Below are 13,543 nucleotides of genomic sequence, written 5' to 3'. Positions count from 1 at the left end.
TTTCGATGTGGACAGGTTTTGATTACTCGTGTTTTCAATTAGCTGGCCAATGTTTTGGCGCTTTGGTTTAATTAGCGAAAGGCGGACAGATTGTTAGACATCAGTTGTGACATACATACGTTTTCTTAAGCCATAAATTGGCAACAACGAAAACATAAATTAAATATACTCTAAAACATTCAGACAGGGCCTGACACATTTAACAATTATTAACTTAGTTTGTACCTTACTTGTGAATAACACGCCAATTATCTGTGTGAAATAGTTGAATGACTGACACTTGAATACGCATGCTTTTATATTCTCTATAACTAGATGTCTGAGCAAATCGTAAATCTAGATCTATGTACTGATTGACACTTTTCATTCTAACATACGAAGTTAATTTATTAAAACGTCGATTTTCTTTTATCCTTTGATAATAGTACATATTTAGTTACAGTAGTTTCATAAATAACGCGTCATTGAAATAATAAAATTAATTATCAACAAGTATGTTACATTTTTATGATCGCAGATAGTATGCGGCCGTCCGAAATGAGCGTATTTGCTTTTAATTCTTTCTTTTGCACTTACCAACTCTACGTCATCCTCACATTCGCCGTTCTCTTCAATTATATTTGTTAATAAGGCACTAGGTCTAATCGAGACTCTGTTTCGAACCCCTGAAGATCTCCTCCAAAGGTCCACATCATCTTTAGTATCGTCTCCTAAAGAAGAGAATTGCTCATAGAAGTTTATCACACCAGCTAATTCGCCTTCTAAGCTGTTTTCTGAACTTTCCGATACAGTCCTTTTTTCAATAGATTTTCTGTCATCTATCTTTTTGTAGCCATCATTATTGTCTCCGACTGCTACTGCAGTTCTGTGGTTGTTATATTCGAACTCCAAATCGAAACCTCTGCCTTCGAAAAGACTTTTAAATTTCGCCCAGCATCCGATTTGTTTATCATCTTTAACTTGATCGTTTTTTGAGTTTTTATCCATTTTATATTCAAACTATTGTATTACATCATGAAGTACTAAATTAAATTCTGACACTATCAACTTAGTTGTTGATTGAGTTATCAGCAGGTAGCTTATTTTAATGAATTATGTTGATTAACAGTGTTTCCTATTTGTCAGTTGCATCAGTTCAAATACTTCCGCGTATTGTATTAATTTCACTATCACCATTAAAATTGAATGTAAATTCACACGAAATTAAATTCACGCGACGTTTTAATTTATCTGTTATAATATTCACTTTAAGAAATAATTATGACATCATAACGAATGTATTATTCACCTAATCTGACTGACGAACACCACGTATGCTCCAACTAGAGCTCAAACAAACACTCAAGTACAAATTCTTGATTAAATTCGATAAGTTTTTTGTTATCATTTAGACTTGCACTGATTACGGCTAATTACAAGTTCCGTTAAAAGGAATATAAGGTAGTCGTTTGGGAAATATCTAAAATTTGTATGTACTAGATTGTAATTTTCTTAAGGATTTACAAAGAAAAAAATAATACTTTCTAAAAAAATCTATTTTGTTAATAGTAATGAAGTGAATTTTTACGTAATGCAAGTCATTTAAATGAGTATCCTAATTGAGTATACATGTGTTTTTGAAAGTTCAGCAACATGTCTTCATTTATTATCTGTAATTTATCAAGCATCAAACATATTGGAGTCGGCAGCGGCTTGGCTGATGACTAACTATACCTACTACCCAAAAAATTAGTGGTCTGTCGTTCTGTTCGTTGGAGTAAGTATGTGAAATCGAAATCCCGTTTTTCATTTGTGAAAGGTAGCAAAGTTTCTTTAAAGTAATAGTTACATCTGGAGTTTGACCAAACGATATCGAACGCATTCTTTAGTTAAATCATAAAGGGAGAGTATTAGTTCATTTCAAGTTAAATATAAAGCAAAAATATAATATATACTATAGATACGGGGACAGTGAAATTTCTAAGCTTCTCCGATGAATTTTATCATGAATAACAATTTTTATAAAATTTACTAATATTGTTAACATTGACATTTTGCTCAAGATACGTTCTATGTAATTATGTTATACAAATCAGACCCTCTTCACAGCTCCGTTATCTTTTGATTGACTTGGATAGATTATCTTCATCGTTAACAAAGGACGCATCACACCGGATGTGAGTACGTAGCTGGAGCGCCTGGAGCTTCCGGAAACCCTTGACACGTGTACGTTGGGATGACTTAGAGCCGCTTTGTTGAGCTGTCGATAATCAAGAAGGGCTCGATTGTCCGGCCATACGCTTCGTCAGTCGTGAAGAGAAAAGATTAGGTTATATTATACCCCTATCGAAAATAATGTCCTGTCTTAGCTTACGATTTAAGATTATTATTATACGCGTCGGTTTACTGATGACAGTAAATAAGATAAGATTTATTGATGCAGTGAATATTAAATATCTATACTACGTAAGTGTTATTAAAAATCGGAAACTAAATATTCGTTAAATTCGAGAGAAAGAAATACAGTATCGCTTACATAATTATTGTTATAAATTGCCTGCTTAATATTTTTAAAGTTGGTTTTTGTATAATTTCTTTTGTAAAATAGGAGAGTCGCTAGTTTAATATACTAAAGATGAAGGCACCGATCAGGTTGCGTATACGTCGACTTTGGTACATCGGATAGGATATATCATTGCACAGATAACTAATGCATTAAACTAAAAAGTCCTTGATAAGAAATCTTATATTGTTTACAATTTTTTTGTTATTCTAGATTGTTCTACGAGTTTACAACGAAACTAATATGCTGTAGTTACCGGAGCCCATTTATATCACAACGTTAATGGGAGAGTCGGGTTTGTGATATGATGTCGAAGTCTCTAGCGTACTGACAAGTCTCTAGTGTTCCGCTCTTCAAAACAGATATGGAATCGATTATTATCACCTCATAACGTACTACGAGTATAACCAAGTATCACGTTACATCTATATATATATATATATATATAAATTTTTTTTATTATTGCTTAGATTAGTGGACGAGCTCACAGCCTACCTGGTGTTAAGTGGTTACTGGAGCCCATAGACATCTACAACGTAAATGCGCCACCCATCTTGAGATATAAGTTCTAAGGTCTCAATTATAGTTACAACGGCTGCCCCGCCCTTCAAACCGAAACGCATTACTGCTTCACGGCAGAAATAGGCAGGGTGGTGGTACCTACCCGTGCGGACTCACAAGAGGTCCTACCACCAGTAAATAATATATATAGTAATTTCATATTTTTATTTCGTTACTCTGTGTTACTTCTTTGTCGTAGATGTCGTTCGAGAATATTATCAGATACCAGTTCAGATCGTGACTTCTTCCGCGTAAAAAGTAACATTAATTACACGATGTTCAAAGCTTTATTGGGCGTAATTGAGTAGCAAAAATCCAAGTATCTTCAAAATTCGCACATTCAGTTTCAGTTTTTACAGTCGACTGCCCCACTCCTCAAACCACAACGCATTATTGTTTCATGACAGCAACAGACAGGGTGGTGGTACCTAAGTGGGTTCACAAAACGCTTTACTATCAGTAAAAATGCTATTTTCTTTCTGGTTTGATTTCCATCAGAAGATTTAAAATCACCATAGTCGTATTATTCGATATCACTACATCGGGTGTTTCCTGAATTAGTCTGCGGTCATCAAAAATATTTATCACTAGCGACCCGCCCTCGCTTCGCTTCGGAAACATTAAAACACACATGAAACCAAAAAAAAAAAAAAAAATTAATAAAAGTAGCCTATGTTCATCAGGGACAATGTCGGCTTCTAATGGAAAAATAATTTTTCAAATCGGTCCAATAGTTTCGGAGCCTATTCGAAACAAACAAACAAACAAATCTTTCCTCTTTATAATATTAGTATAGATGATATGTATACCGAACACGTATACGGAATATCAGTCAATTTCTCCATACCGATTTGTTGTTGAAAGAAAATATTAAAGACGAAACTTCCCCTCCTGATATGACATCATTTTTAGGTCGAGTTTGTTTGATTCGCCAAAAATGTTTTATTTTTCTTAATCAGCGGACTTCGTAAATAGACGCGTCCTATTTGTGTCAAAAGTTATCGAGAGCCGGTCGACTTAAAAGGGTGCGTATGAAAGTTCGCGTCAATGTTCTAGAAACGTACCGATTACGTTGATGACGCATAAATCTCTGGTACCAGATTATTTGGAATGATTTATTGTCAGTATTTTGGTGCTCGTGAAACAGCCGATATTATTGAAACTACGATGTCGCGCAATCAAATTGCTCATATCCATAATTATAATGATTTATATAATAATACATATTATAAGAGGCAAACACAAAATGGCTGAGTACCGTTTTTTGTCTTTAATTTTCTATCAATTTGCGGCATGCGTGCATGTGGCAGAGATGCGAATGTTGAAACAACAAGAAACAAGAGAGAAAGAATAGAAGAAAGAAAGAAAGAAGAAAGATAAAGAATGAGTATATCAGAAGATGTGTGTAAGTAGCCCCGGTAATTAACAAACTAAAGCGCGGACAGTTAGCGTAGTATAGACATGTGATGCGTAGAGAGAAGATACATGTGACTATGAGATGTATGGAAATGGTAGTACAAGGTCGACCGAAGAAGACATGGATGGAGTGTGTGAATGACGATATGAGAGAGAGAGAGAGAGGAGTGAGTGTTTGAGATGCTTTTTTGCGGGCACTTTTTGGTGGTGGTTAGAGGTTTATATGCACTATTTGTTTTTGGTTTTCCAAACGAGAAAATAAATATTCGTAATTTCCGATGACGTGATAGACAATAGCGAACAAATGTGATAGCTCTAATATGAATAAGTTTTGAGAGAACATGACGTAAAAGGAAAGTCGTGTAGCTATTTTTGTTGTACGACAACTTTATTAGACTCCCATTTGACTAACTACGTAATATTCTTTGACTGTGTCCGAAATTATTATGTAAGCCCAGTATCAAGCGCCCAGTATCATGTATTATCCTATCTTCTTCTTAGTCGTTTGCACCCAGAGTGGTCGTGGTCTTGGGTGGTGGTGCGCTTCACACGACGTCGCAATTTCTGGCGCATGGCGGCCTTTCTTATGGACTCGTTGACGGGATCGTTTAGAAATATAAATGACGAAACTATTTTGTAATAATATACATAATAAAATGCACTTACAGTGACATCAACTAAAGGCTCATCCTCTGGTGTTAGAGCGAGGGAAGAACGTCGGCCGGCACGAGCTCCTGGCGACCCACTTGAACTGCCTGTTGACAACAGAACGATCATTAATTCAGAAGCATTACATTACATTCCGTAGACACAACGATTACATAAGTAAATTATTCGGTCGGTCCCAATCTTGATTGCCGCCACAAATGCTAATATACGTTGCGAATTTATGGCTAATCATTTCTGAACTGACAGCATTCGTAGGACTCACATAGCAATCACATAGCAATTTTATGTGTTCGAGGACGGTTTTAAACAAAGAACAAGACAGTGAAAACTTAGATAACGTTTCTTTTTAAGCGAAACTTCTTTAGGCGCTATGAGAATAAAATTTAACTCGCGCCAGATTCGTTACGGCTAGAGAGGGAAGATACAATTTAGAACGAGCGAGAGTGAGAAAATAGACAGGGCGTCTCGTGAACCACTCGACTTTGGAGAGAGAGAGAGAGAGAAAGCGAGCTAGGTCGTTTCTCTTATACACATTCTGTTTACGGGCGTCGGCCACTAGATGGCTGTTAAGTTTAGCTAAGCTAAGCTAAGATAAGCTAAGCTAGTTTCTCATTGCTCCTGTAGATGGCAGTAATATTAACTATCTTATATTTTATTTTTATGAAGAATATATTTTGATTAAAGATGAAGAAAATACACAATACTACACACCGTAAAAGAGTTTCACTTCTTTCACGTGCAGCAAGTTGCAAGCTTGCAATTTTTTTGAACTTCCAATTATCTCGCTCTTTTGTTAAATTTTTTACCTTACTCGTTATAATATTATCTGTGTAATATACATTTTATTTGATATAATTAACCTTGAGGTAAAATTAAAATATCAAACTCAGAGATAATTTTTTTAAATAATTATTCCAGGTATGTTATTTTGGACATCAATTTTTGTAAGAATTCGTATTTTACTTTGATTAATCTGAGTGTATGTAAGCATTTTATTATTATCTCTTTGTATATATAAGTAAGCAAAGGTCAATCAGTTAAATACCAGCGACTTTTCTCTTTGTTAATCGATTTTCCTTTTTTCTTTTTTGGCGCGTAATGTTTTAGTGAAGGTAATCAAAAATTAACGATGGATAGTTTTTTTTCTAAATCTCTATATGTCAGTGATTATGGTCGAATTCCGTTAACTGGAAGTACAAAGGTTTTAATGAAATTTAGTTTTTCAAATTATTGAGACCGACAAGGTTAAAAACAATTTTTGGTACTGTAGTACTCAAATTCAAATTCATATTCAAAATCATTTATTTCAACTTGGATGTCATCAAAAACACCTTGTTGAATGTCAAAATGTAAAAGAAAATGTGAACTCTACCACGGGTTCCAAAAAAAGCCACAATCCTGAAAAGAACCGGCGAAGCAAACACAGCGGGTTTTTTTTTTTTTTTTGGATTTTCTCAAATATTTACTTTTTTTTTTTAAACAAGAAAACATATTTACAGTATACGAAAAAACAAGTCAAAAAAATACAATTCAAATAAATAATAATAATAATGAAAAATGAAAAGGCCAGGAGCGAACTGAAGCTTAATTTTATTTTTTGCAATCTAGGTACGGAAGTTTATTTCTAAATATAATTTTAAGTTACTACCGCCATGGCTATTTCTGCGAAGAGTTGATTGTGACTTCTTGTATGATTGTAAAGCTATTTTTTATAAGATCGATATATTATTATCGCATTTGTTTTATATACAAAATTTATTTTATTTGTGTGATTGACGATAGAGCCGTGTCGTTTTTGACCTTAGATTGTTGCTCAGTAACAGAAGTGCCGTAGCTCATTAGTCAATTCAACGAAAGCTTAAGGTCAACTAGATTGATTAGAAAAATACTTATAAGAATGACGCGGGGCCTTTGGTAGTGACAAACGCGCGAGAGTCACGATCCATCATCTCGATTGTTTTGAGTTGTGTAATGGCATGTATTAGACAACTGATCGAACAGTTTGTTGGGACATTATGAATATTTTTTTTGTTTGTTCTGATATTTGGATGGTGTCGAAATTTATTTTTAACTTTGCATAATTTTTTGGAGTGCATTTATAGTCTATTGAAAAGTTACATTTAGGGTTGCGTTTTTAAGAGGACGCAATTATTTTTTTTAAGTGTAGGGCGGGTTAATATAAACTTATTATTTTTGTGGGGGTGTTTATGTTTGTGGGGTTGCCACCTTTGTCCCCCGGCCACCATCTTGAAAAAAGGGGTGTAAAGGGTTTTTGCGCTGTATCTCGATCTCGTAAAATAGCAACCCTACAGAAAATTTAAAACACATTATCTGTAGAACTAACCTAACTAAACTAAGCCCACTACACATAAAAAAGGCCTCCTCTGAAAAACGTATGCTAAGGCCTAAAAAATATAACATTTCAATGGACTATCAGTATCTTTTTAAAATACGCTACGAATTAACAACACTCTTCTTTTTACGTTATGTCGGTAGAAAGTTCGAATCTCCACAAAAAATATTAATGATTTGGTTTAACACGCTTTTAATACCTTGGTATGTTTATTTGTTTGGAACGGAATGTTTGAAAGTCATTATCCCCGACATCTTTTTTTTATGATTGAAAGATTACTGGTGGCCCGGAGACCTTTCCAGTTTCACCAGGACATGATACCCGACATCAAGACGTCCGGTTAACTTGAAAATTTGCATTTGCAGCAAGGACCGATGATAATACAATAATTTTATAGCTTCGCTCTAATATCTTGACCAGTAAAATCAGAATAAAAAAAGATGAAATCAATTGTTAGTTGGGTTTATTATTTAAGCGTGTTTTAAATTTTAAATTATGTATGTGTATTCAATATACATGCTAATTCAAACAGAAAATATTTATTTGCAATAATTACATTCTTTCGATGGGTTTTCTTCTGTTTCAAGTTCATCGCTGTCTCGCCTCTGGAGCCATCTTTGAACTAATTCAATGCTGGCTTCTTCACCAGCCAACATCTTAGATTCACAAATTCATTTCGTTATGACACAACGCTGCGACATTTATAAAACCGCTCGACATAATAATGTCTCGAATCACGCGCTTACACTTTCACTGACAAGAAAACGTTGTATGTTTAAAAATCATCTAATTACGATAGCAAGGCTGAATTATATTTGAAGATCACGACACATAAATGAATTTGAGTACTAGATTGTTTTACGGAGCGACCGACGTTAGTGTAAAGTGAATAAGTACTGTGTTCAAATTTCGTATTAAAGAAACTATCAACGGGCGACTGACTGTAAGCAGTGAACATCGGAGATCAAACAAATTTATTTTCGCGAAAGGAATCTTTCGCCGAAAAAAAAAAAGTTTTATTTTTTTATTGCCTAAATGTGTGGACGAGCTCACAGCCCACCTGGTGTTAAATGGTTACTGGAGCCCATAGACATCTACAACGTAAATGCGCCACACACCATGAGATAGAAGTTCTAAGGTCTCCAGTATAGTAACATCGGCTGCCCCACCCTTCAAACCGAAACGCATTACTGCTTCACGGCAGAAATAGGCGGGGCGGTGGTACCTACCCGTGCGGACTCACAAATAGTCCTACCACCAGGTACACGATTATCGATTTTAAGCCCGTCTAGCGCACAGTTTAATAAGCCCATTTTTATTTGTAGCGTTCCCTGCAGTTTCTTGTGTCGGTGAGGCGAGAATGTAGTCACCTTGGAGCGAATGTAGGACAAAGCAAATGAACCGAAAGTAGTGAGGGAGTGCTAGTTGAGAATTACATAATTTTAAAGCTTCCTTGTTGAACTTATTAATCAACAGAATAATCGCTGAACGATTTTGCTTAGGTGTCTGACTGGTATGGCTCACGCAGCCCGATGGACTAGGATTCTAGAAAAATCGTTAATTGATCGATTGATTTAAAGCACTATTTATGTCATTGGTTATGTCGAGTTTCTTAAATTACCGCAAAAAAATACAAAAGACATGAATGATTTCGGAGAATTTTTCTTTATGTTTATTACGTAAATCTTACGTTAATTAGAGTTCAATTAAAAATATTTATTTCGTGCTATAGAGTTGTTATTGGGCATTTAAGAACGACCTTGATAATCTACATGCTTATTATAATATACGTTTACGAATAAAATAGAATAGTAATTTCGTACGTTGATAGTTTACTACTACTAGATGATGACCTAGGTTTTTTTTTGATAACGCCATCTTGTTGGGTCTTTAAAGCGGTTAGTTGCCCTCAATTAAGAAAAATAGTATTATTATTCGCCAATAGATGTCGGGAAGAGTTGATTATTGAAAACACGAATAAAACAACATTTTCTGAAAATAAATCATAGCTAGATCGATTTATCGCCCCCGAATTCCGATTTTCAGATTATATACATATATATTAATATACAAGAATTGCTCGTTTAAAGGTATAATATTCAATTTCGCATCTCAGCATTACGTGTCTCGACAAAAGTATTCGCTATCCCTTTTTAACGAAAGAGGACTACTAGTTTAATAATCGGTTGCTTCCCGCTGTTTGTAAGCTCGAATAATAACGTACTTAATTTACAATACAGACTACACATATCCAAGTTAAATAGGCGACTAACACGAAAACTATCGAGACGAGATTTAACGAATTTAAAATTTAAAACAAATACATAATTTGTTTGATAGTGTTTCCAACTTTTATCTATCTTATCTATTTCAAAACAGACGCATTGTCTTACTATAATTTTATTCATGACTAGCTGACCCGGCAGACTTCGTAGTGCCTCAATCGATAAATAAAAGACCTAAACTTTTGTATAAAATAAACTTAAAACAAACAAAAGGAATCCGTCCGACGGGGGACACATCAAAGGATTTTAATTCCGAGCATTTTCATATTTGTCTACCTTTTAAACCTTCTCTGGACTTCCACAAATAATTCAAAACCAAAATTAGCCAAATCGGTCCAGCCGTTCTCGATGTTTAACGAGACTAACGAACAGCAATTCATTTTTATATATATAGAAGATAGAAGAAGATATAGTGATAATCGCTAAACGATCACCCCAGAATAAACATAAGACAAAAGAAATTAAAAGAAAAATGCTAATGAGGACAAAGTCAAAGTTAAAACGCAAGACCGATAAACTCAAGACCTTTTTCGCTTCCACAACTCAAAAGATTGAAGATTAACGATTCTCAATTTTCCTTGAATCGGTGGTAAACAAATTGATGTCATTAGATTGTTTTGTAAGAACTGCTGCGGCTTTAATGATGATTGCCTTCGATCACGATAAAGTAATTCGAATATAACAGAAACCTTACAAGGATGTTTCGGTTTTCTGTTAATGGAAATTTTATTGGAACGCAACTGAAAAGGATGGTTATTATTTTTCGAAATGGCTGCGCGATCTTTCTAAAACACGACCAAACGCAACATGATAATGTGTGACGTCATTCGGGGCCAAAATAAAAGAGAACTGACCATATAATATATACTCAAAGCCTCGAATAGCAAATAGCCAATATTTCGAATAGAATTATTCCATTTTATAAAAAAATTTGAAAATCTATATATTAATACGTGAAGCAAAAACTATGTATCCCTTTTTACGAAAATTGCGCGGACTGAGGAGTATGAAATTTCCCACACTTATAGAGAATATAGCGAAGAAGTGCCGAATGGTTTTTTTTTTAAATTATGCCTTAATAATACATTAAATCAATAAAAAAACGTTACATACACTACCATATATTTGACACACACGCATATGAATACTCTATGTTTATTGTCAAACTTTTGTTGCTCTGATAGTCTGTGATCAAATTGAGAATAGGTTAACATTATTTATTTGTCTATAGTGTAGTCTTGGCGAAATCTGTGATTATAGAAGTATAATAGTCTTCGTTCAAACTTATAATTTTAATTAATTATAGTCGAATTTCGACTACTGCGGGACCACTAGTATAAATAATTACGTATTATTTCATGAAAACAGTGATCGCATCAAGGTTTTGATTTAATTAACAGGCGCAATTTGTTAAATACTGGAAGCGTTCCAATTCATAAAAAAAATCTCACGTACAAAATATTAGTTCACGACTGATTTCCGTAATAAAAGAATAATTAATTTTGGATGTAAAAAATCAAGTAAAATTTATAACGCAATGTCATCGGTGGTAAAGTTCTGGACGATATCCGGCAGCGGGCTACCACCGCTGATAAGAGCTTCTGGTTGAAGAGCATGTTCATTGCATATTTTTAAACTAGTACGCGTGAATACATTCGCTTTCTTTAATGCATGCTCAGATTGCCTGTTATGAGAGTCACAGATCAAGTGTTTTGATGTTACGTGATATTTATTTATGTTCTACTGGTAATTCTTTACGAATAAACATACTGACGTACCACCGCCCTACCTATTTCTGCTGTGAAGCAGTAATGCGTTTCGGCTTGAAGGGTAGGGCAGCCGTTGTAACTATACTGAGATCTTAGAACTTATATCTCAAGGTGGGTGGCTCATTTACGTTGGAGATGTCTATGGGCTCCAGCAACCACTTAACACCATGGGGGCTGTGAGCTCGTCCAAACATTTAAACAACAATAAAAAAAATCCGAAGTATTTAGATCACTCCGCTAATTTACACCGGTGGAGCGTTTAGTAAGTACCTTAAGCGTTTTTTGATAGTTCTGTCTGTAGATAATTTCAACTTTATCACCTTACTTTAAAAATTACCTTTGCTTATTCATAATCGTTAGTATTTTTGGGGAGCAGGAAGGGCGTTCAAATTATAGATTTAGTTTTATTTTAGAGCATAACTCCGATCTAGGATACAGTTTTTCTTTGTACATAATCATCATAGCAGTTCATAGTTCATGCAAGTTGCATTATATCTTTTTTTTGCTATATGGGAACGAGCTTGGACCACCCAAGGAGCCAAGGACCACCTTGTTAAATTATGTGCCTTATGACATCATTTTTTTTTCCTTACCTATTCTAGTGAACTCGAGGGATATTAGATTCACCGAACGTGTAAGTGAGCTCACGGGGCTCTTCTAAGGACGTTGCTAACACTAGCCCTAGCAAGAACAGTGCTTCACAGATTCTACCACCGGATCGGAAACGCGACCCACTGAGAATGCCATCACACGCCTTAATTTGTTTGATAGATGGTTAAAAGAACACCAATCACCGACTTTGATCTCCATGAATTTATTTTCCCCGAATGCCCACGGTTTCTTTTACGTTAAATTATGCAATGAATTGAAAACCCTATCCTCTTCGTCCATTTACGATGCAAATCGTTGCCAGTCAAATTGCCTTCAAAGGCTGTAAGTTAATGTGTCTTGTGTAATATATGTATTATGCATAGAAAATTCCAAATTAGGAGGCTCTAACTTGAAAATCATGAATCATAATGATGAATGCGTTCTTAAATATACACACTTCATGTGGTTACTTGAAGTTACTTCTACTTTTTAAATCAAAACGTAAATTCCTACTGAAGTATTATAAAATATCTTTTTTTAGTGAGACTGTATTAGAGGCGATGAGTTGTTTTATGTTTCTAGATGGGTCTCTGTTTAAATATCTCTTTTCTAGTTTTAGATGACAATCGTCTTTAAGCCGCTAGCGTAGCCCGTGGCATGACCATCTAAGGTCCTCCAGTACACATAGGGCATCACAAAATGCAATAAAAATTACAATATGACAATGTAATAAAGATTTTCGAAGTCAAGATTGGTCATACTACCTGTGAATGAATTTTATTATTATTGGAGTGTAACGCAAAATTAACAAACAAAAAGAAATCGAAATGCCATGATCGTTTTCAAGGTCATATACAAAACGTTATATGACAACATTATTATAATTACACGTTTAATAACTTGTAATGAAGTCAACAGGCCTTGATTGTTTGTAGGTAACACGATTTTGAGAATTACGTTACATATGATACTTGATTATCGCATTTATCTTGTGGTTCGTCAGCAGAGGCTCAAGTTATGTAATCACAACGTATATTTTTATTGCCAAACGATAAAACAGGACTTGTTTGTTTTTTAGTGAAAACGGTACAAAACATAATTGATTCTATCAGTTCAAATTTCAAGGACAAGGTTCAAGTGGCAGGTAGTCACGTCTATGGACTTCGGTATCCACTTCATAAAGCAATGAAAAATCCGTCGAACAGTTTCAATTGTTTTAGTGATTTGAGGAGTTTATGCCCTATCTGGTGTGAAGAAGTCAACGGAATCCACAAATACCACGTCTCCGTAAAACCGCGTTCATATTTTAGTTATTTGTTTTTATAACCCGAGATGCCACTCTTCAGAACGAAACATA

General features: G+C 34.7%; 1 protein-coding gene across 11 annotated transcripts in view; it reads right to left on the bottom strand.

Moving 5' to 3' along the window:
* Window positions 1-13,543, bottom strand: part of Pde8 (phosphodiesterase 8) — a 257,748-nt gene that overhangs the window by 104,940 nt on the left and 139,265 nt on the right. For 10 of the 11 annotated variants that reach the window (XM_089735322.1, XM_089735321.1, XM_028188434.2 and 7 more), the window contains one exon: window positions 5,186-5,274. In XM_089735322.1, coding sequence (XP_089591448.1) covers window positions 5,186-5,274 — 89 coding nt within the window. Of the gene's footprint in view, window positions 1-5,185; window positions 5,275-8,097; window positions 8,308-13,543 lie in introns of those variants that run through there. The other variant, XM_028188469.2, reaches the window with a different exon arrangement.

This window comes from Bombyx mandarina, chromosome 19 (assembly GCF_030267445.1).
Source record: "Bombyx mandarina strain Sakado chromosome 19, ASM3026744v2".
NCBI classification, from domain to species: domain Eukaryota; kingdom Metazoa; phylum Arthropoda; class Insecta; order Lepidoptera; family Bombycidae; genus Bombyx; species Bombyx mandarina.
Note: the sequence above shows the minus strand (reverse complement) of the source record. Positions and strands in the feature narration are given on the sequence as shown.